The 22,258-nt window shown below is 44.3% G+C and overlaps 1 protein-coding gene across 1 annotated transcript; it reads left to right on the top strand.

Moving 5' to 3' along the window:
• The first annotated feature begins 4,829 nt into the window (after positions 1–4,829).
• On the top strand, positions 4,830–14,158 carry ATP5PO (ATP synthase peripheral stalk subunit OSCP). Its single transcript, XM_065876147.1, has 7 exons — positions 4,830–4,903; positions 6,078–6,128; positions 7,286–7,396; positions 10,115–10,244; positions 10,965–11,077; positions 13,591–13,677; positions 13,977–14,158. Exons 1-7 carry the CDS (start codon positions 4,868–4,870, stop codon positions 14,088–14,090), a joined length of 642 nt encoding a protein of 213 aa, XP_065732219.1. The 5' UTR covers positions 4,830–4,867; the 3' UTR covers positions 14,091–14,158.
• Positions 14,159–22,258: the final 8,100 nt, after the last annotated feature.

Raw genomic sequence — 22,258 nt, 5'->3', positions numbered from 1 at the left:
CCACTGAATGGTATAACTTTTCCCTGAACTGTCCCAAACCCAGAAAGAAAACGGACTTTGATAAGAAAGACTTCGGTCCGCTCTAACCCAGGAGCGATGGTCTCTAAAGCCTGTGGAAGCAAACGCCGAACCAGCCCCGGGAAGTGTGAGGGCTGAGGAGGAGGCGGGGCCAGAGCCGACTGGAAGGAACATGGTGGGGGGGAGAGGGGAGGGGAGAGGGGGGAGGGGGAGGGGACGGGAGGGGAGGGGGAGGAGACGGGAGGGGAGGGGAGGGGGGGAGTGTCCCTGGGGGTCCTAAGCCCTGCTTCCCCACTGAGGCTGGGTGACAATAACAAGAAACTGTGAGCCCCGAAACACAAGGAGCCCGGATTAGAGCATCTCTCAGGAACCAGTTAGTCAATCTCACAATACTCTGATTCATACTTGCTTGTGTGAGCTGTGACACGGGGGATTTGAATGGCGAAAGCTCTAGAAAGAAATTGATTCCAAGGCCAGAGGCTGAGTTGACAACGTGAGGAGATGGCGCCCCCCAGTGTCAGGATGATGCTTCGGAAACCTGGACCAGGCTGAGCGCGAGCAGTGACCTTGATGCTTCAAGGTAGGCACGACCGCTGCAGAAGGGGCGGGAAGGTGCCCGTGGCCGGGGAGGGGGACCGGTTCCCGCAGTACCTGGTTCTCCCTCTGTCGCCGTCCAGGTCCCGGCTCTGTGCTGCAGACCCATCTAATGCAGCTTTCTCCAAAGACTCAAAAATATCACCAAGCCATTTTCATGTGTTTTATTCACTCTTTTCTTCTGTAGTAGATGCATCAAATCCCGAGGATAAACAGTTTAAAATCATATGGTCTCAGCACCTGGAGTCCCACTGTCGACAATTTTTCTTGTTCAAAGCCAGATCAGTTCCAGCCCAGGGGCCTCTGCTGATTGGCAGGACTGGCCTCAAACCCCCTTTAACGCCATAGACATGTGTAGAAAGCTGCCAAAGTCACTTTCCCATTCTTAAGGTTGAAATGGAAAGACAAGCTACATATGAAGTTCTAAATCGGGGCTGCCAGCCTGGGTCCCCAGGACAGCAAGTGGCTCTGGTCTGCTGTAAAGGACCCATGTACAGTTCTCAAAATAAACTTGGAGGGGGAGAGAACTAAAAGAAAGAGAAAACTGATGGAAATTCACTCCAAGATAAACAAATATATGAATAATGCAAACACTTCCCAGGTCCTTTCAGTGTAACAAAATGTGTAGGGAAAATCTTAACACCCTTTGCCCTGAAGATAACATCCTTAGTAAGTAGTCTACAAAGCTCAAGAAAATGTTCCCTGGGCTGGTAGAGTCTAGTTAAAGCCAATCTTGGAAAGAAATCTCGGAAGTCCTTTGGTCCAACTTTGGAGCCTGGTCCCTCATGGAACTCGTCAACTTGAAGCATTGCCCTGCAGGTCAGAAGTTGAGCATATCAGAAACTAGAGTGGATGGATCTCTTCTTTACTGGGAACATAGTTAAGGGACAGGATCACGGTATTTCCCCACCCCCCGTTTTTTTCTTCTGATTATGGTAGTGACACGTGCTCATTATAGAAAACTACAGAATGTGGTTTGGAATTTTTTCCTCAGTGTCATTAAATATTTTTCTATGTCACTAAATACTTTTCGAAAATTTCATGGTATCAGCTGCACAATGTTCCATTTTTAAAACCATTCTCTTGGGCTTCCCTGGTGGCGCAGTGGTTGAGAATCTGCCTGCCAATGCAGGGGACACGGGTTCGAGCCCTGGCCTGGGAAGATCCCACATACCGTGGAGCAACTAGCCCCGTGAGCCATAATTACTGAACCTGCGCATCTGGAGCCTGTGCTCCGCAACAAGAGAGGCCGCGATAGTGAGAGGCCCGCACACCGCGATGAGGAGTGGCCCCCACTTGCCGCAACTGGAGAAAGCCTCGCACAGAAACGAAGAGCCAACACAGCCATAAATAAATAAATAAAAATTTAAAAAAAAAAAAAAAAAAACCATTCTCTTATGCTCAGACATTTGTTTCCAATTTTTTGCCATTTTAAAGTGAGTGCAGTGAACATTTTGCATATTAACCTTCATCCAGATTTCTGAGTTTTAGAAGGTTCTTTCTGGGTCAAGCGGAAAATCACTTCACTTTTTAAAACAGTTGAGGGTCTCATGACTCCACGCTGCTGGTTTTCATGACAGCATATGGTGCCTTTAAAGAGAAAATAAAATGGTGAGAAATATATTTGTTTTGAATTGAAAATCAGCTTAAAACAAAAAAAGCTGAGATTTGATGTCTGGATTTCACTACCACTGTAGCCCTGGACTGTGGCCTTGGGCAAGTCCCTTTGACTCTGTCAGCCTCAGCTGTTAAAATAACTATCTTTTAAACAATTTAAGTTTGTACAGGAGGAAAGCACTATAAAAGTAAAGTGCTAAGTCTTTTCCCTTCTTCTGTGGGACAAAATTCTTTTTTTCTTTCCAATTCTCTCTTCTTGCATTTAAGAAGTTTCGACAGTCCCCCATCTGGGAAACTGCTGTCAGGGTCCCTCGTGAGAGTTTGTCTCTGAGGCCCCGGCTGGTCATTGCTGGGCTTTGCTTGCTGTGAGATTTCAGCAGACATCCAGGAATCCATGAGCAGGTGGAGGGAGGCTTGACTGTGGAGGCGTCAGGCATCAGGGCTGCTTCTGTGTTTCTCCAATTGTCCAGATCACCAAGATGTAAGCAGCGTACACTGGCATCAAAATCTGACGCCCAGAAATGCATCCTGAGACCCAGAACTGCCATTTCCTGGATGAGCTGCCCAAACAGGATCCACGAAGTTTCAGCACCTATAAAGTAGGGGAGCACCAGACTACTTACATCTTAGTTATCCTGAGACTCAAAATAAAAATGAAACCATACATGTGCAACCACTTGATAAACCCTAAAATTCAAACGACCACAAACTATTATTTTGGCAAAATGCAAAGTGCTGAAGTGAGATGGGGGTAAATACAAAGGAAATAGAGGGACTCTCCCTGTTGCTACGCAACCTTACAGCTTCCTTATAATTAATTATTAATGCGATAGTCTAGAATTTTCCAAGTATATTTGGCCCCAGAACTTTTGATTTGAATTACATTTAATAACACCCACACATTAGGAAACATGGGGTTTGTGGTTTGGTTCCACACAGAATATAAGGTCTATGAAGGCAAGCACCTTGTCTTGTACCCTGCTGTACCTCCAGGGTATAGAAGAGCTGCCTGCACATAATAGGTGCTCAATAAAATGTGTTGCATAATGCATATACTTTCCATTAGACATATTTGAAGACAGCCTCCCAAAAGAGTTTGCGGAGAAAAGTAAAACAAGGGTTTTTATGCACTGCTAGTGAAAGCATAAATTGGCTTAAAGTTTTGAAAAGAGCATGGCCTCATTCATCAAAGACTTTTAAAGTGCTCATACCCTCTCGCCAAGTTGTGCCAGCTCTGGAAATCTATTTGGAAGTTATCCTAAGGAAGAAGAAACAAAAATTTGTGTCTAAAGATGCTCAGGAGATGAAGTATTGTTTAAAATGGAGAGAAAGGAAAAGGCAACCATCTGAATTATGTTCAAAATTATTGAATGATTAAGTTACAGAATATAAAAACAAAATAGAGAACATTATTCAGTGCCAGTCTGTCAGACAATTGTTCTAAATCTATAGATAGATGGATAGATAGACAGATAGATATACAACTTGTTCATTTTTCCTAACAGCCCTAAGGTAGGTGCTATTCTAATACTCATAGATTAGAACACTGAAGCACAGAGAAGTTATATAATTGGGCCAAGGTCAATGAAAGGACTGGGATTCAAGCCTGGGCAGTCCAGGCTACTATCTGAAAAAATAATGGGAGACAACACACTCTGAGTGTTCGAAAAGAGGGCAATTACATCCCTTCTACTTTTCTGCATTTTAACAAGTTTATGTAATGATGAGAAACCTGCACTCGAAAAGGGTAAATTAAGGACTTAATCTGTGTTCCTATAATAGATCTGAGCAGAAAGACATCTTAATTGACCATAGGACCCCATTACTGCAACCAGGAAACTCCAACCAGCAGCCAACTCTCTTCTGTACACAAGAGAAAATTAGAGTAAATTCCATTTAGAGGGAAGTGGGTTGAAAATAGGTTGTTTTTATGAATGCAGAGAAACTAGCCAAAGCTAATGTTGGGTTCTCAGTTTCAATGTCACACTTGCTCAAACACCAGTTCTATTTTTAGGTATGGTTCTCAGATAATCACTCTGTCTTACCCAGAAGGAAGTGTTTAAACACCAGAACCTCACGCGTCCGCACAAACCAAGAGGTCAGTGCTGTACTCAGGTGAGATGGGGCGGAGGTGGGATAGAGGTATGCAGGAGCAGTCACGGCCCAGGAGCTGGGCACGTAGTGTCCGCTGTTGGAGCTGTAAGGCTCGGGGTTTATATATACATGCAGCGCGAGGAACTGCGCTTGATCACCTTTTAGCGTGGTAGGAAGAAAGGGTAAACACGCTAATGATGCTAGTGAGGAATGTGAAATGGAACAAATGCCACCGTACTTATCTAAATGGAAATTTTAAGCTAAGGGCACTATATCTATTCTACAATAAGGGTCACTTAGTAACTCTAGAATTTCATTTCCAGGTGCTGTCCGAGCCCACTAGTCCCAACCCCCAGCCCTGTGGGTCCAGCCCTGACCACTCGCTTCTAAGGACTACAACTCCCAGTCTGAGGGAGATCCTTACGCATGCGGCCTGACGACCTACGCCTACATTTCCCAGCAGGCCGAGCGGCTACGCTGACGTACGCGTGCGCTCTTGGTCGCTTTTGCCAACTCTGGTTTGACCTACAGCCGGCAGGAGAAGATGGCCGCGCCGGTAGTGTCTCGGCTCTCCCTGCAGGTGAGAGAACGGAGGTCCTGAAAGCCAGCGGGAGAAACCCCCCTGGGGTGACTCGTACCAGACCCCTAAGTTCCACGGTTCCAGGCCACAGCTGGGGAGCGTGGCCGCCGTTCAAGGTCGCGGGGCCAGGCGAGTGGGGGGCGACGCCAGGCGGCCTGGGCAGCCCCGCTTTCCCCCCGGGATGCACGCGGGCCGGTGGGCTTGGGGCTGCGCGTATCCTACCTTGGCGTCCTCTGAGCACAGCCTCGAGAAGCAGCTGGTTTGAAGGGCACAGGTGAAGGGGGTCTCTCTATGTTGTGGTGGTCAGACCTGGCCGGGGTCACCAGTAATGCTAAGGAATATTTGTAAAAGCACATTTCACGTTTTAATAAAAAAGTGAGACCGAAAAGTTAAAATGACTCGTCCTTGGCTGCTCAGCCAATAAGGGGTAGAGCTGAGATTCGAATCCACAGAGTTGGAAAGAAAATTCGTGCTCTTTATATTACATGATGCTTTACATATCATGACAGCGTACAGCTTCCGTAAGTTTTCCATAACCCTCACAACCGGTGTAGTACACTTAGAGCTGGAATTTTCTGAAGGTGACCTGTGCCTTTGCAGGTGCCTTTTAAACTCTGGATTCCAACTCTTGATAGACAAGATACCATCTCAACAATATCAAGGTAGTATTTTGATAGACAAGGTATTAGGGCCTGTTCTCACATCAGAGGCTGGAGTACCCAAAGAATTCATCTGTATTTTCAGATAGCATTTGGATTCTAAGAAGGTCCATCTCTTGCAGTTCATGCCTGGAATCCTCCCACTTTTTATTAAAATCATGCTCGAGGGTGGTAATATAAATGCCGAAAATCTTGTTAAAATTTTTGGAAGACACATTTCACCAAACTTGGTGTTTTCTCTCTCAGTGGTGTGCTTGCCTCAGCCTACTCCTAGTAAACCAGGAAGTTAGAAGTAGAAAAGCAATTTCCCAAGCAACCTGGAATGATTTCCAGTGGGGAAATTTACTACTAGGTTATAAAGAGCAGCTCACCCTCATGTAATCTATGTGATGATACAAGGAAACATGAGAAGCGAATCATCTAGAAGTCATGTTTACTGTTTATTATTGCAGGTGTAAATGCAGAAATCCTTTAAGTAGTCTCATTTGGATCTACTTTCTCTTTTTGTTTTAAAGGTGCGATGCTTCAGTACATCTGTGGTCAGGCCGTTTGCCAAGCTTGTGAGGGTATGTCTTTTGTGATTGTAAAGTAGATGAATGTGTGTGAATCAGACAGCAGTACACTTAGGGGCATGGATTTTGTATAGTTACCCCTAAACCTTTATGCATGGTCTGTGGTTCCCCAAATATGATGGGGGTGGAGGGGCTAGGGGACGGAATAATGTTGAATGCCTGCCGTGGGACAGGCCCATGCATAACCTTTAAGTAGGAGAATTTCTTAAAACCCGATAACAGTGATGGGAGGTAGCTGGTCTTCCCATTTTACAAAAAAGGAAACAGACTTTGGGAAAACTTGCCTGAGGTATGCGGGCCTCTCACTGTTGTGGCCTCTCCCGCTGTGGAGCACAGGCTCCAGACGCACGGGCCCAGCCACTCCGCGGCATGTGGGATCCTCCCGGAGCGGGGCACGAACCCGTGTCCCCTGCATCGGCAGGCGAACTCCCAACCACTGCGCCACCAGGGAAGCCCTTCATCTTAGTCTTAAAGCTGGACTGAAACTACATCTTGCTCATCCAAAGCCTAAGCTTTTCCACTACAATCACACAGTACCAGTAAGCATATGTAGTCATACATTGACGGTAGTGTGGTTTTAAAAGCCAGTGGTTCATTGTAAAAACTAATTCAAGCTTCAGGCACTTAGTAAATTGCTAAAGGGCTCCATTAAACTGAACATTTATGGAGCTCTGTAAGGGATATTTGCAGTATTACTCTGAAATGTATAAAAGTATGCTTGTGTATGTTTCATAAACACCTGTTGGCCTGGTTCTAACATGTTCACAACTGCCTTCTATCAGTGTTTAAAACCTCCCAAACTTGGAACTAAGTAGTTATTGAATTCAAAGGAATCCTAAGCTCATCTCATAATTAACGTAGTTGAATTATAGATAGAGCAGAAGGGGACTTCAGACACCATGTTTCCTAAACCCCTCGTTTTAAGGTGAGAAATTGGAAGCTCACAGATAGAGTGACCTGGCCAAGGAAACATCCCTCATTTTGAGACTTGTCATTCAGGATAGCTCTTTGATGACATATTTAAACTGTTTTGTGCTATAAAAGATGTATTTTTTAAATTATAAATATTTCTTTCTGCTATTGATACTGTAGTATTGTCTTAACTGATTTTCTTTTTCGCTTCCTCCCCTCCTCCACCCTTGTTTCTAAAGCCACCTGTTCAGGTATACGGTATCGAAGGTCGCTATGCCACTGCTCTTTATTCTGCTGCATCTAAACAGAATAAACTGGAACAAGTAGAAAAGGAATTGTTGAGAGTAGCAGTAAGTAGCCTTTCCTGTTCATTACTTATTAAGTTCTCGTTGTATATATTTTGCTTAGATATTTGACTCTGCATCCCTAATGAGGTATATCCTAAGAGAAAGAGCTGCAAGAAAAAGGAAAAACATATTTTCTGTAATGATGTCGATAGTAATAATACTGGGTATTATCGTTCTGAACCTATTGTATAATAGGTACAAACTGACGCAGGTAAGGATATTAATATTAGGAACCAAGATTTGGGGCTCAGAGAAGAAATAGAAAATCTAAATTTAAGATGGTAATTTAAGAAACATTGTCATTTCAAAAGAGAATTAAAAAGTCACCTTGATAATCTTTGCTTGTATTTCCAGGTATTTCCAAAACAGTCTTTAGAATATATTACGATTTTGTTTAATTGGGAATTTATTTTCCTTATGAAGCCTTTTGTGAGGAGAAAATGAGCAGAGCACGCTGGGCAGCAAAATTAGTGAAGGTGCAAGAGTTTCATGGCGATAATAGAGAACTGGCAAAGACCACAAGGCTACAGGGGAAAGTTTATTTTTACGTGTTTTTTAAACATGAAAAGAAGAGTAAATGAACTGAATTAACAAAAGCCTACAGTGTAACAAATAGAAGAATCCCCACTGCAGTTTCCCCTGAGTTTTCTAGTTAACACATTTTGTTTCTTCCCCTGCTCCTTTTACAGTAAGTCCCCTACAGAAAAACGAGTTCCGTTCCAAGAGCGCGTTCATAGGTCCAACAAAGTTAGCCTAGGTACCCAGCTAACACAATTGGCTGTATAGCACTGAACTGTAGTAGGCTTATAATACTTTTCACACAAATACATAAAAACTAACAAACAAAAAGCAGAACATTTTTAACCTTACAGTACAGTACCTTGAAAAGTACAGCGGTACAGCACAACAGCTGGCATCCAGGGGCTGGCATCGAGTGCACAGGCAAGAAGAGCTACTGACTGGAGGAGGGAGAGGAGGTGGGAGATGGTAGAGCGGAAGGATCGTCAGCAACAGGAGACGGAGGGCTGCAGTTTCACTCACATCCCGGGCTTGAAATAAAGATACTGTACTCTATACAGTACAGTACTTTGTAGTTCCCACCTCTGGCAGTAAGTTCTGCATTAAAGAAGGGGGATGTACAGCTAGTATATAATCTCTCCAGAGAAAGTTGTGTTCTTTTTTTTGATTTTATGTTTTAAGAATTTCTTATAATTTTTAATCAACTTCTAAAGATTTTTTTTTTTTAATCTTACTGTTTGTTAGAGGGGATAAAAACCTTCACAGACTAGTTGTATAGAACAATAAGTTTTGTTCGTTTTTTCATTTTGAGCTTTTGTGGGAATTTTTGTCCTAACAGACAGTAATTTTAGCTCTGTTTTCCTCCCTTCGTCCATCTATCTCTGCAGATAACGCTTTTGATCTCAGTTGGTACCGTCAACTGTTCTGACCCTCACAGAATCATACTTACTGTTGGAGACACTCGGGGGACGGGTAGCAGGAGCAGACAGGGTCACACACAGGCTTTCGGGAGGTGACGGTGACTGCCCGCCGCTCGTCCCACGCACCCACTTTAGACCTGAGCACCGGTGCTCGCCAAGGGGCCAGTGGCTGGCTTGTGGACGTTAGAATGGGGTTTAATTAAAACTTGAAGTCGGCTAAGACGTGGAGACATACAGAGGAGGCCATTACCTTAAGACTCTTTATAAAAGAAAATCAGCCATTTCTTGGCACTGAGAGGAAAATATGCTGCCCCGGTGTCACTGACTGTCCGTGGGTGATGCAGCAAAAACAGATAAGAAACATGAAAAACTGTATGGTTCCCACTCCGGAATGCTTGTAGTTTGTATAAGCTAGCAGTTTTTATGGAAAACTATTGTTTCTTTGGGGTCGCTCAAGTTGAAGTTTTAGCATTAGATGGCAGTGTAGGCAGGTAGCTAGGATCAGAGACAGAAATTGTCCAGGAGCCCAGGAGAGGGTGCTGACAGAGGGGTTGAGGGGCTAATAGAGGTGCATAACTGAAAGATGCCCAAATGGAAACAGCCGTTGGTTTGCTGGAGCTCTGGCCTGACACTCAGGGGAGCAGAGTGCTGGAAGCTGCACGTGATCACTGACCAGACGTTGGTGATGTAACACAGCAGAGACAAAGTTGTGCCTCTCATGGTAGTTGCACTCCCGTTCTTTGGCCGTTTTTCCTCCCAGACTGGCTGAGGCTGCTCTGGAAGCCCCAGAGCTCCCGCACAGCTCTGGGTTGGTTCTCCTGCGCTCTCTAAGGGGCAGGACAGAATCCGGGTCAGCCTGAGAGGGAGAGGCCGGGAGGCCGCCTGCAGTCAGCACATCTTGTCAGGTCTGCACTTGAGTGTGGGCATCATTAGCGTCCTCTTAGCATGGGAGACACTAGAGTATTACCCATAGTAGGTGCATTAAAATAGGTGGTGAATTGAATCTTTTGGCTGCTTAGGTTTTCTAGAATCTCTCTTGAAAGGCAAAAATAAATTTAAGAAACTTCATTAAAGTGGTTTTAAGTATTTTCAAGAAATACTGTATCCTGTGTAAAATCATCTTAAAAGCAAAGAAAATTTCGTGATTGTAAACTTCCCTTCATGTGCTTTGAGAGTGCTAATTTTATTTATGAAATATATGATACATCAGAACATATGTGTACGGAAGCTAGGATCGTTTATGGCCTAAAGAGTTTAAGAAATTATTTTTTGGTACTTTTAGCAAATCTTGAAGGAACCCAAAATGGCTGCTTCTGTTATGAATCCCTATGTAAAGCGTTCCATTAAAATGAAAAGCCTAAATGACATGACAGCAAAAGAGAAGTTTTCTCCCCTCACGTCCAACCTGATCAGTAAGTATTAGATGTTTTTTATTGAAGGCTCTGAAAATTCTGCTCCTGAAACTGTCCTGCATGGGCCGGGAACCCCAGCTCCGCCTGCCTTTCGGCAGTGAGGAACCTTGGTCTCCCCCAGCCTGCTGAGCCACAGTCTGCATCTTAACTGGCTCCCCAAGTGAATCGTTCGGGCGTTAAAGTTTGAGGAGCATTGTCTAAAGGATATTAAGATGCAAGAATGCCTGATTGCACAGTTTCAACCCATGGGCGAGACCAGTGGGACTCATACCAAGAAAATGGTTTGTAACCAGTGGCTGTGCCCCGCCCCGTCCTTGAAGACATTTGCATTCTTTGGTACATTTGAGTTGCTTTTCAAATCCCATGATCACTCAGAATTCAAAGAAAGCATGTAGTGAATATAGACAGTGTGTTAATTTCAGGATTTATGGCCAACACTGGTATCTGTGGCATAAACCTGAAAATCAGATTGAAAGCCGTATCAAGAAATCTACTGCAAATCCATGTAAGACACACACACCCTTACAAACTTAAATCCTTGTTTGTTCAGTCTTTTTTTTTTTTTGAACATTGCATATTCTTTTTAAGTAAGTTGCATCTTCTCCGTTCACATTCTTAAATGACATTGAATTTTAAGGCCGCAAATCTAAGTTTGCGTTCGAGGTGAATATAATGCTTCATGAATGACCTGATTTAAGTGAAATACCTTTATTTTCCCAGGTTTGCTTGCTGAAAATGGTCGCTTGAACAATACCGCTGGGGTCATTTCTGCCTTTTCCACCATGATGAGTGTCCACCGGGGAGAAGTGTCTTGCACAGTTACCACCGCATCTGTAGGTGACGGGCTGTTGCTGCTGCATTTGCCTTGACATCCCCTGTGTCACATTTTGCAGAACAAAAAGAAAAAAGCTAAAATCAAGAAATCGGGACAGGCGACTTGGCACTTGGGCGGTTTGCTTCATTTATACCAGCTTCTGTGAACCTCTGCTTTGCAAGGGCCAGCGTGTCTTCTTGGTGCTTCCCTAACCAGTGATTATTCATAAAGAGTGTAGATTGAGTTAAAAATGTGTCGGGAAATACTGGTTTATGTTCCGTTAAGGTTTAAGTTATTTTGTAAATGTCACACTACGTAGTTTACTGAAATGCGTGTCTAATCTTTTGTGGTGGTGAGTGGGAAGGGGTAAGGCAGAAGGGCCCTTTGGTCTTACTGACTCACTGAAGTGGACTGAATTTTGAAACCTACACTATTCTGGGTGCTTTATTTTAATATCAAAGGTCTGTGTGAAGCAGAAGTGTTATTATCTTCATTTTACCGATGAGGAAACTGAAGCCCAGGGGAATAAGTTGCTTGCTCGAGGTCACAGAACGTGGAACTAGGATTTGAACACAGGCCTCTCTCTCAGAAGTCCGTGTTCCTTAATCTGCACTACCTCCCCAGAATTAATTTTGTTGTTGTTGTCTTAAGTATGTATTCTCTTCCCACTGTAGTTCAGTCGAGGTAGGGAAACAGTCTGTGGGGCTTAATTATCAGTAGAGCATGGTAGATTTACTTGGGGTACGCAGCACCTGACCTCACCTAGATTAACATTTCTAGTGTTGAAAAGATATTCTAACTCTCCAAAAGAGCATAATATGAAGGAGACATTTTAGTACATAGTACCTATTCGTACATTTGTAGTTCAGTAGTTGGTGCCCCCAAAGCACATTCCTGGCTGAGAGTCAACACAGCTCAAATGTTCTCCGGAGCCCACCGCGACTGCACTGGTTCTCCTTGACCATAGAGCTCAGACCAGGCTCCCCTGGCCAGATGGTCACACCATCCCCATGGCCAAGCACTGGTGCAGGTCATTCTTCAGTGGTTACAAGGACATGATTTTGTAAGTTTCTTAGAACCAACTGATGCTAATGTTTTTGACATTGAGTCTCCCGGGTAAATAATTTCCACCCTTAAAAAAAAAAAATATATATATATATATATATATATATATATATATATATATATATATACACCTTGATTAATGACTAGGGGCACAGACTTTAGAAATAGGCTGATTTCACATATTGGCACTAGTCCTCACTTGCTGGTGGGACCTTAAGTGAGTTCTTTTTTTTTTTTTTAATTAATTTTTATTGGAGTATAGTTGATTTACAATGTTGTGTTAATTTCAGGTATACAGCAAAGTGAATCGGTTATACATATATCCACTCTTTTTTAGATTCTATTCCCATATAGGGCATGACAGAGTATTGAGTAGAGTTCCCTATGCTATACACTAGTCTCTTACCAGTTATCTATTTTTTATAGGTATATATATATGTGTGTGTATTATGTTTATCCCAGTCTCCCAATTTATCCCTCCTGCCCAGGTGAGTTCTTCTTAACCACTGTGAGCCTCAGTTCTCCCACACGTAAAATGGGAACAGTAACTCCTGACCTCCCGGAGTTGTCCAGGTTAAAGGAGATGGTGGTATAAAATGCCTGGCACACACGGGTGCTTCACACGCGGCATGTGTCTGAATGGAAGGTGGGGCATATACTTCTGAGTTCTCTAACCTCGGAGCCTCAGCGATGATTGATGGAGCACTGATAGACTTCCCCACCACCACCCCCCAAAAGACACTGTCGGATCTTTGTAGAGCTTAAAGGCTTCTTTGCTAGCTTTTGGACTCTTGGGTGTGTGGGTTGGGAGGTAGGATTTGTGACAGGTGAAATGCCGCTCCTTCAGCAACATTTGCCGTTCTCACGCAATCGGGGGTAAAAGTTGGGGCAAAGAGGAGAGAACACTGTCTGGATGGTCAGGGCACTTGCTCTGTAGGAACAAGATCACAGAGCTGTGCTGACTTCAGGAGCCAGCCGCCTGCCCGGGCTCTGTGACCTGCAAAGAGTGGGGCGGCATGCCAGAGCTCCTGGTACCCGCAGATCCCAGGTCAAACTGCAGCTTTTCATCCAAGGGAATAATAGACTCAGGCTGCACCCGGGGGAGCTGCGCGGAGGAGAGGCCTGCATCCTCAGGCTTTATAAACTTCAGGTTATTCCCCTAATCGTTACTTCTAAGTTGTACTGCTAGTACCATGGAGCAGAGATGGGCAGTAAGTGAACCTAACCTCCCAGTGTGAGCTGCCCATGTGTTCTTGTGAGGCAGGGCCTTTGCACACCCCAACACCAGCCTTGATGAGTGACCATTGCGGCACAGCTCCAGGATGGGTCCTCAGATATCTAACAGAGGAATTCACAAGGCCTGTCTTGGTGATACATTGCCAGAGGGATGTTTTTTCTCTCCTTCAACTATAGTAACTTTCTGTTTTGCTTTATCTAAATTTAAAGGATGGTTTTGTCCTTTTTTAGCCTTTAGATGAAGCCACTCTTACCGAATTAAAAACAGTCCTGAAGAGCTTCCTAAGTAAAGGCCAAGTATTGAAATTGGAAGTTAAGGTAGGTTTTTAATTACGTATGGGTACGTTTCCTCAGGTTGTTTGACACCTAAAATGGCTATAGAAAGTGGAAAATTAGATTTGATTATGTAAAAACTTGCCTGTAGTAGAACCTTCATATTTATATTCAATATAAATGATTGAGTCCATTCACAATTTGACTTCTGTCATTTTCTAGATATAATTGTTCCTGCTTACAGTTATGTAGCACGTAGACTTTTCAGAGCACTTTTTCATCTTTCTTTTTGATTAGTGAAATGTCAACGTGTTTTCACATTTCCAACCTATTTTCTTTCCTAGATTGATCCATCAATCATGGGTGGAATGATTGTCCGTATTGGAGAGAAATATGTTGATATGTCTGCAAAAACCAAGATTCAGAAGCTGAGCAAAGCGATGCGGGAGACTCTCTAAAAGTGTTGATTTCCTAAAAGTGAAAGTTCTTAAACTTGGAGCAACAATAAAATGCTTCCTGAACAGAATATACTATGTTTACTGTCTTTTAAAGTGGAAATATAGGGAGCCTTATTTTTATATCTTTCACGATCCCCTTAGCTTAAAGGTTAAAAGGCCCTTTGGAACTTAGTTTGTGTCGATTATTCTTAGGAATTTATGGAAGCTTGTATCCCTTAGGAAAAAGTTAACCTTTATACCAGGGACTGTTAAGTACCTCATGTATCTCACCTCATTTCCTTTGTCTTCAAGGCCTGGGCCTGCAGTGGAGTTAAGGTAAAGCAAACCGGTTGTCATCTCCAAGTTTCAAGTGCTGGGGCCCATCTCTAGTCAGACACTGAAAGTGGTCCCTGAGCCCCCGCTGGTCAGACACTGGCAGCTGCTCCCCCTCTGCTGCTGCATGCTTCTTGCGACTTCTGCAGCACGTGGGCCAGCCCCTCCTGCTGTGCCCCCGGGGTCCCATGTCAGCCAGGTGACTGGGCTGTGCAGAGTCCTTCAAATAGGGCCAGGTTGTGCTCACCTGCTGAACTCTTAACAGGTACTTCCAGCGTGTGCATTCGGACTTGTTTGAGCCCAAAGTGATTTGGCCTACAGTCCCACCCTCCACATTATCCTACTCTTAAAGGCAGTAAAGTTTTCTGTAAAAGCTTTCAGAGAGATTATTTCCAAAAAGATGCCTCTAGTCTAGCATCTAGAAAATCTAAAAGCAGTTACTCTAACAAACGTAGTAAGGTAGATAGCTAGTGGGAAGCAGCCGCATGGCAGAGGGATATCAGCTCGGTGCTTTGTGACCGCCTGGAGGGGTGGGATAGGGAGAGTGGGAGGGAGGGAGACGCAAGAGGGAAGGCATATGGGAACATATGTATATGTATAACTGATTCACTTTGTTATAAAGCAGAAACTAACACACCATTGTAAAGCAATTATACCCCAATAAAGATGTTAAAAAAAAAAAAAAGTTACTCTGCTAACAAGCATTCATTCCCTCAGCCCCACTGAGCACAGAGGTCCCCATCAGAGCTGTGCACTTCGCAAGGGAAGGCAGCGGAATGGCCGCTTTCTCAGCCAGCCGGCTGTCACAGCCCCCGAGAATGTCCTCTGAACCAAGGAATGGCCAGGAGTGTCTGCACAGAATGGAATCACAGAATTTTCTCCCCTCTTGGGAGCAGGTATTCCAATGGAAGGTACACTGATGGTTAGAAGTCGCTGCTCTTTGGGGCTTCCCTGGTGGTGCAGTGGTTAAGGATCCACCTGCCAGTGCAGGGGACACGGGTTTGTTCCCCGGTCTGGGAAGATCCCACATGCCGCGGAGCAACTAAGCCCGTGCGCCACAACTACTGAGCCTGCATGCCACAACTACGGAAGCCTGTGCGCCTAGAGCCAGTGCTCCGCAACAAGAGAAGCCACTGCTCACCACGACTAGAGAAAGCCCGCATGCAGCAATGAAGACGCAACGCAGCCAAAAATGTAAATAAATAAATAAATGCAAGTCCCTGATATGTGGCAGAACTTCTGCCCATTGGTCCTGCCAATTAAGGCCTTTCCAGCCAGGCTGAGGGAGCCAAACTTGAAATAAATCTTTTTGCTTCTCTGATAATTACAATTATCCTGAAACTGCCCGAAGAGATATCTCAAACACTTAACCTGGTGTACATGCAGCCACCATACTTGAGGTCATAAAATACATCCTGACAGGACTAGAACACCTGCACCCACAGTGAGTGTGTTACTTCACTGGGGTAGTAACCCTTTCCCAGACTGTAGAGTGACCTAGCCGGGAGTAATAACCACTCTACAAAACTCGTTCAACAGGAAGTTTCATAAGGGGATATGACATGCCGTCCGCGGTGAGTCCCGTGATGTTCACTGCTTTGCTCTCTGCAACAGTAGACGAGGTGACTGAGAACGCATCTTGGAGCATTTGGGGGGGTGTACGTGCAAGCCTCTGCTGTTCCAACCCATGAAGCGTCCCACCTTCAAGGCTCGGTTTCCACCCCTGTAAATGGAGGAAGCAGTAATGCCACTCCCAGAGTAGCTGCGAGAGTGAAGCAAGATTATGATCAGCTTAGTACCAGGTCTCACAGATGTAAAGGTGTCAGCAAATGGTGTCGGTTACTAAGGTCCAAAGGCCTCTGACATCTCTGGGCCATCTGGCCCCCGGGGGGTTAAACACTGCACCTGACAGGTAGTAGTCACTCAAGCAAGGTCATCTGGCAAGTCATTCTGCCTGCCAGACTCGCCTGTCTTCAAGAGTCATTCAGAACTCCTGGTTCCTACTCGATCATTAGGATGACTCGCTCCATCAGTCCTCCAGGGAAGTCTCTCCCCAGTAAAATGCCCCTAATCCTGACATAACGCCCCTAAGTGAAGGATGCTCTGCAGTTTTCAAGGCCATTTCATGTATATCTCACTTAAGCTTTGTGACAGCCTTGTGGTCCAGATGGGACAGACATCACCCCACTCTACAAATGAGGAAAGAGATGGAGGGGCCTTAGAGATTTGCTCAGGACCACGGGCTTGGATGGCTAGTGGGACAGGTCCCAGAGCCCAGGTCCTTCACTACTCCTGCCCCCACCTCTGGCCCATTTTGTGCTTGTTCCAGCTTGTCACTGGCCACACCCTGGCACATGGTCCCTCATCACTGGAGCCAACAAGCCAAGATAACCTTAGGTGAGTCCCTGTGTCCCTTCCCACTTTGTCCCTAAGATGCTTCTGATTCACCCTTCAACCCAGGTCAGCTCTCCCCTACACTTTCCCTCCTGTGGGCCTTGTTAGAGAAGATAGAGTGGTCCAGACAACAGCCATTGCAGGCGCCCATTCCTTGGTCACCCTCCAAGTGTTTGGACAGCAAACTGATTCCCTTCCCAGAACTACCCCTGGGTGGGCAGGGACGGGACAATGGCAGCTAGAAAGTCCTGCGGGGCAATGAGGGACCCAGGGCCACATCCTAGGGCTCAGATCAATGTGCCCTCCATCTGCCATGACATTTCCCTCCTGGCTGTCACGTTGCTGAAAATCTGGCCTCCTCCTGGCAAACCAGCTCCACAATCACCTAACATGTCCACTGACAGAGACACCACTTTGGCTTCCGCGGCTCCTTCCCAGGAGCCGGGAGTACTCAGACCGGTGTGTGGCCCCAGTATCCAGTCACCTAATTTTCACCTGGACATCTGGCCACCCAGCCGGGGACTACGTTTACCAGCCTCCCTTGAGGTACGTGACCACGGAGCTAAGTTCCAGCAGATGAGAGGAGAGGAAATGATGTGTGTGCCTTCCCGACTGGCCTCACGAGAACCAGGCACACAATTCCCTTTCCCTCTGGCTAGATGCGGACGAGACAGCGGGAGCTGGAGCAGCTGCACTTCAAGGTAAAAGCTAAGTGATTTCAAGGCCCTGCCAGGCCCGACCTCAGACCTCTGGGCTGTTAACGTGAGGGAGAATAAACCTGTCACTGAAGTCACGGGATGATGGGTCTCTAAGTCTCAGTAGCTGCGTCTGTAACCCAGCCAACACTGGTTCGCCAAGACTCACCTGCCTTCCTCTGGGCTCACACTGCGTACCCCTGTCAAACCACAAGTTTCCAAGATGCGTGACGGCTGATAGACGAAATACCTTTGGGGGTAATACTGCCCATATCCTTCAGAATCAAACTCAACAACCTCCCTGTAAATTAAGCACATAGAAATGCGGGGAAATGGTGAAATGCTTCAAACACTGCCTTACAGGGTCATCAGAGATTAACCCAGAGATCTGCGGACAATGATATTCTTCATGGCACTTTTTTACCACGGTGAAAATTTTAAAGCAGCCTCAACATGTAACCATTCAGGATTCTTTTTAAAAATTAGGGTAAACTGGAATACATTCAGGCAATGGGATACTATGAAGTTCTTAAAAATCAAGTTGTTGAAGAATGGAGATAGATGATAGATAGATAGATGATAGATAGATATAGATAGATGATAGATATAGATATAGATCTGATTGGAAAGAAAGCAATCAAAATAGAAGTGAGATGATTTATGTAAATTGTGTAATTGAACAGGGCCTTGCATAAGGGAAGTGTTCAAGTTTATTGGTTATAAACGGTACAAGAGCATCTAAAATGCATATGCAATGCACACACACACACACGCACACGCACACGCACACGCACAGAAAAATAACAGGAAGAGTGTGCATCGAAATGCTAACATTTATTTTTGCGTGGAAGAGTACCCCATTAAGTGATTTTATTTCCTTTGTATTTTCCTGTGTTTGCTGAGTTCTCTGCATTAACGAATATTACTTCTGTAATTAGAAGGAAAGCAATAGATATTCTCGAACAAAATATCGCCTTGATTATGCTAGCTACTAAATGTAGTGAAATAGGCAACTATTCAACACGTTTCATACCAGTGATTCACTCCACCCACCAAGGGGGACCTTGTCAATCTCGCAGAAAACTAGGTGTAGTTTGGAAAAAGTACTTTATTTTCTTTGTTTTTCAATGACGTTTAATTTATTTTTAGAACTTCAAATAACAACCAAGGAAATGGCCTAAGATTTTTTATGTTGGTCAGAAATGGGGTCTACTGATTTAAACAAGGCAAAGATTGGTTGCTTCAGGATCAGTCTTTTTAATGTGCTATAATAATTCAACTAGTGTCCAAGCCAACCAGCGAATTTAAGGGATTTGATCATATTTAGATAAATCAGTGATGAAATAAGGAGGAATTACCTTAAAACCAGAACTGAAGAAAATGCTAGAGCTTTCCCATGGAAATTTAGGTTACAATAGAATTCTGTGTTGGTTTGCTAATTCGACCCAGAGTCAAGTCAAAGTTCTGAACATGTGGAGTTTTTTGTGTTGGAAACCTCTTTGGGGAAAGCCCGAGGAATCGCTCTGAATGTCTCTGTAAGACAATATTCACTTTTGGTTTCCCCTCACATCCCCTGGCATGTCTCATGATACACAACATAGAACTTCTGAAATTCTCAGAAGTACTTGGTACAGGAAATCCATTTCTACTTTGTGCTGACGTTTGTCTGAAGAAGACGTGGGGGGGTTGAAAGGGTGGTTGGTTTGGTTTGGTTTTTTATGTTTCTTTTTGCATAAATTTCCTTCCACAACTATAGCCTTGTCTGTGGGAAAAGGAAACACACAGGAAGAGATGCCATTTGCACAGCTGTCAGTCTGCTCAGAAAGGAGGTGGGGCAAAAAGAACCCAAAACAATCCACTGTAACAGGGTTGGTTTTTCTCCTTTTATTCATGAACTATGTGAATTTAAACCATACAGGTCAAAATGACCAAAGAGTTGTTTGGAAGAGATTCTTCTTTTTAGATTCAAGATACACAGGAATAGCCATCTGTATCGATGTTGCTACTGGTTTAAAGAAGGAAAAAAAAAAAAAAACTCAGTTATCATAATCTTGACCAGTAAAAGTTAACATTTCTTACATAAATAAGGTGCCAAAGGAATGCTCAGACAGCAAAAGTAACCTCAGCTTCTTTCAAACAAAAAAGAAACCTAATGTTTTGGCCCTGTTTCATCAAACCTTAGACAAATACGTAATTCTACAATTTATAATAGTGTCTAGTAATTTTTGGAACTCCATGGACATTACACATCAAACAATATAGTCTCCCTTTGATGGGAAATTAAACAGTACCATTATTTGGCAACAGAAGTATATTACAGTCAACAGGACGTCCATCAGGGGTGGCTTAGTCCCACCCCTGGGCAGGGCTGTAAGGGGAGCAATGTGCCACCAGCACTGTGACCCATTTGTCACTGGAAACACCAAGGACTCATGTCAGGATTGATACATTCTTTTCTAAACAGATGAAGGCTAAGTGGAATGGCTTGAAGCAGTCACTACTGGGCAGGACCCCACATCCTCGGGCTTTTCTTGACCCCAGACTTTTGCAACAACCAGGGCCTAAAGGGCGGTTGACCGGCTGACTCACTCCCACTCAGAGCCCTCTTGCCACACCAGCCACGAGGGCTTGGTGCCCAGGAAGAAGGTCAGGACTTACGCTGGGTGAGTGGACCAGAGCTTGTCCACTTCTGCTGGCTGGCTTTAGATGGCCTTCCCTGGCCACCTTGAACAAAGAGGTCTCTAAACAGCTCCATGTTTGGAAATAAAGTCAGTTACATCCACATGGACAGTTCCTCAAGGAGATTTGCAGATTACTCATATGACAAGAGACTCCAGGAAGCTTCCAGAAATCACAGCTCCCCACACCCCTGAAGTCCAGGAGGTCACTTGGACTCCAGCATTTGCCAATTTCAGGCATGTCGAAAAAGGACTTTGACTGTTGGTTGACATTATTAGGAAGCACACAACTTGTTGAAAACCGAAGGCACGCACTCCCCATTTGTCCTTTCAAGCCATGGCCCTCAACTTTTCACAAATGGTGATCCATATGCAACACTCCCAGATCACCAGGAACTGGCTATTCTCGCCACTTCATCATTCCCAGCTTGTTAAGGGAGGGGTTGCACTCACGGGGTTGCCACCTCCTGAAATGACCTCTGAATGTACCTCTCAGGGGTTTAGACCTTGAGTTTCACAGGATTTTGCATTCCATCCCTCCCTAGGTGGCCTGCGGGGACATTTCTGGTAGCAAAGTATAAAAAGTCTGTGCCCCAGAAGTAGCCTGGACCTCTGACCCTTTTCTGGGACAGGGAAAAAGAGGAAGGCCTCTTGCCCAGGGGTCTCCATCATGGACACAGGCACCTAGGAGGCTGCTCTGTGCTGCCTGTTCTGTGTGCCAGAAACAGCTTAACCCACAAAGCCCCAAACTTCATCCTTCAACCAACCCAGCAGTGCCACAGGTGAAGACGGTGAGAATGCCCCAGGAAATTTCATGGAAAATGCAAACACCAAAGGGATGTGCTGAATCTATCCAGAAAGAGAACTGCAAAGGGTGAGCCAGGCTGGGTCAGGGGGTGGCCTCCCTCCCACGTCAGGAACTCTCTAGAAGGATGGTTAGGTCCACCCAAGATTCCTGACCAATATGCCAGAACCCATGGAAGCTTCTGGAGCACATCACACAGATCTGATGGGAAACAGGCTCTCAATCCTCCTGTCCTACCTGTTTAATGAAATACCTGGGTCTCATCCAAGGTCATGGCTAGAAGGTACTTATCGGTTTATCACAACACCACCCACTTTATTTAAATTCATCACATTCTATGCCCCTCAAAAATGACTTCTTTGAATTTCTAATGTATGCAATTCGGATTTTCTTTTTAATATAAGAAATTTAGTTGGGTTGAACCCAAGTAATCTGATTAAGTATTTTCTACTCCTGGGATAGGTTTTTAATTTTTTTTCTATAGTTTTATGCACTTAAATTAGATTCCTAAAATACTCTCATATACATACAGAAAAATAATCTCTCAATGACAAATCACATTTTACAATAACAAGTTAAATATTTATAACTACAGAATCTGTGTTAGTTTATGCAACATTTAACCATAGCCTCTTACACACTATATGTACATTTAGTCATGGACATTCCCATAAACATACAGCAGAGATTTCTGGACAGACCATTTAAAGAGCGTAACTTTTTCACTTTACGTAGTGGAATTCTGCATTTTTCTTAGCTGGAAACTGTATAAAACGCAGAAAATCAGAAGCTAAGAACTGATTATCATACACAAGACATTTTTGTTGCAGATTCTCATCTGTTTACATGTATTTACACATATATTGACCACCTATAGATGTGAAGGTACAAAGCTGATGTAGCTAAGGCAATAGGACATGAATTGTATGATTGATTGCCAAGTTGTCTATCTAGGCAGGGCTATGAAGGGGTAAAAGAAGTGGGTCAGGAGGGTACAGACCTCAGCCTGCTGGGCTTCAGCAGACAAGATCTGAAGTTGGTTTTACAGTTCAAAGACACTTGGGCTATTGGCAATGTATGTTTTAAATGCATGTGTTAAAATAAATATCATTACCAAAGATCTTGCTAGAATATCTACTTTCCAATAGTGAATATTTAGCAGATGACATTATAAGGATGTTGATTTGTAAAATGTACACCAAAATGTTCATTCATGAAAACTAACGTTGACACAATATTAATTAAATGCTTCTAGAAAACACTTCTGAACTTTCAGTAGTCTGG

This window comes from Phocoena phocoena, chromosome 4, assembly GCF_963924675.1.
Source record: "Phocoena phocoena chromosome 4, mPhoPho1.1, whole genome shotgun sequence".
Classification (NCBI taxonomy): Eukaryota; Metazoa; Chordata; class Mammalia; order Artiodactyla; family Phocoenidae; genus Phocoena; species Phocoena phocoena.
The sequence above is the reverse complement of the archived record's forward strand: the minus strand, read 5'-3'. Positions and strand labels throughout refer to the sequence as shown.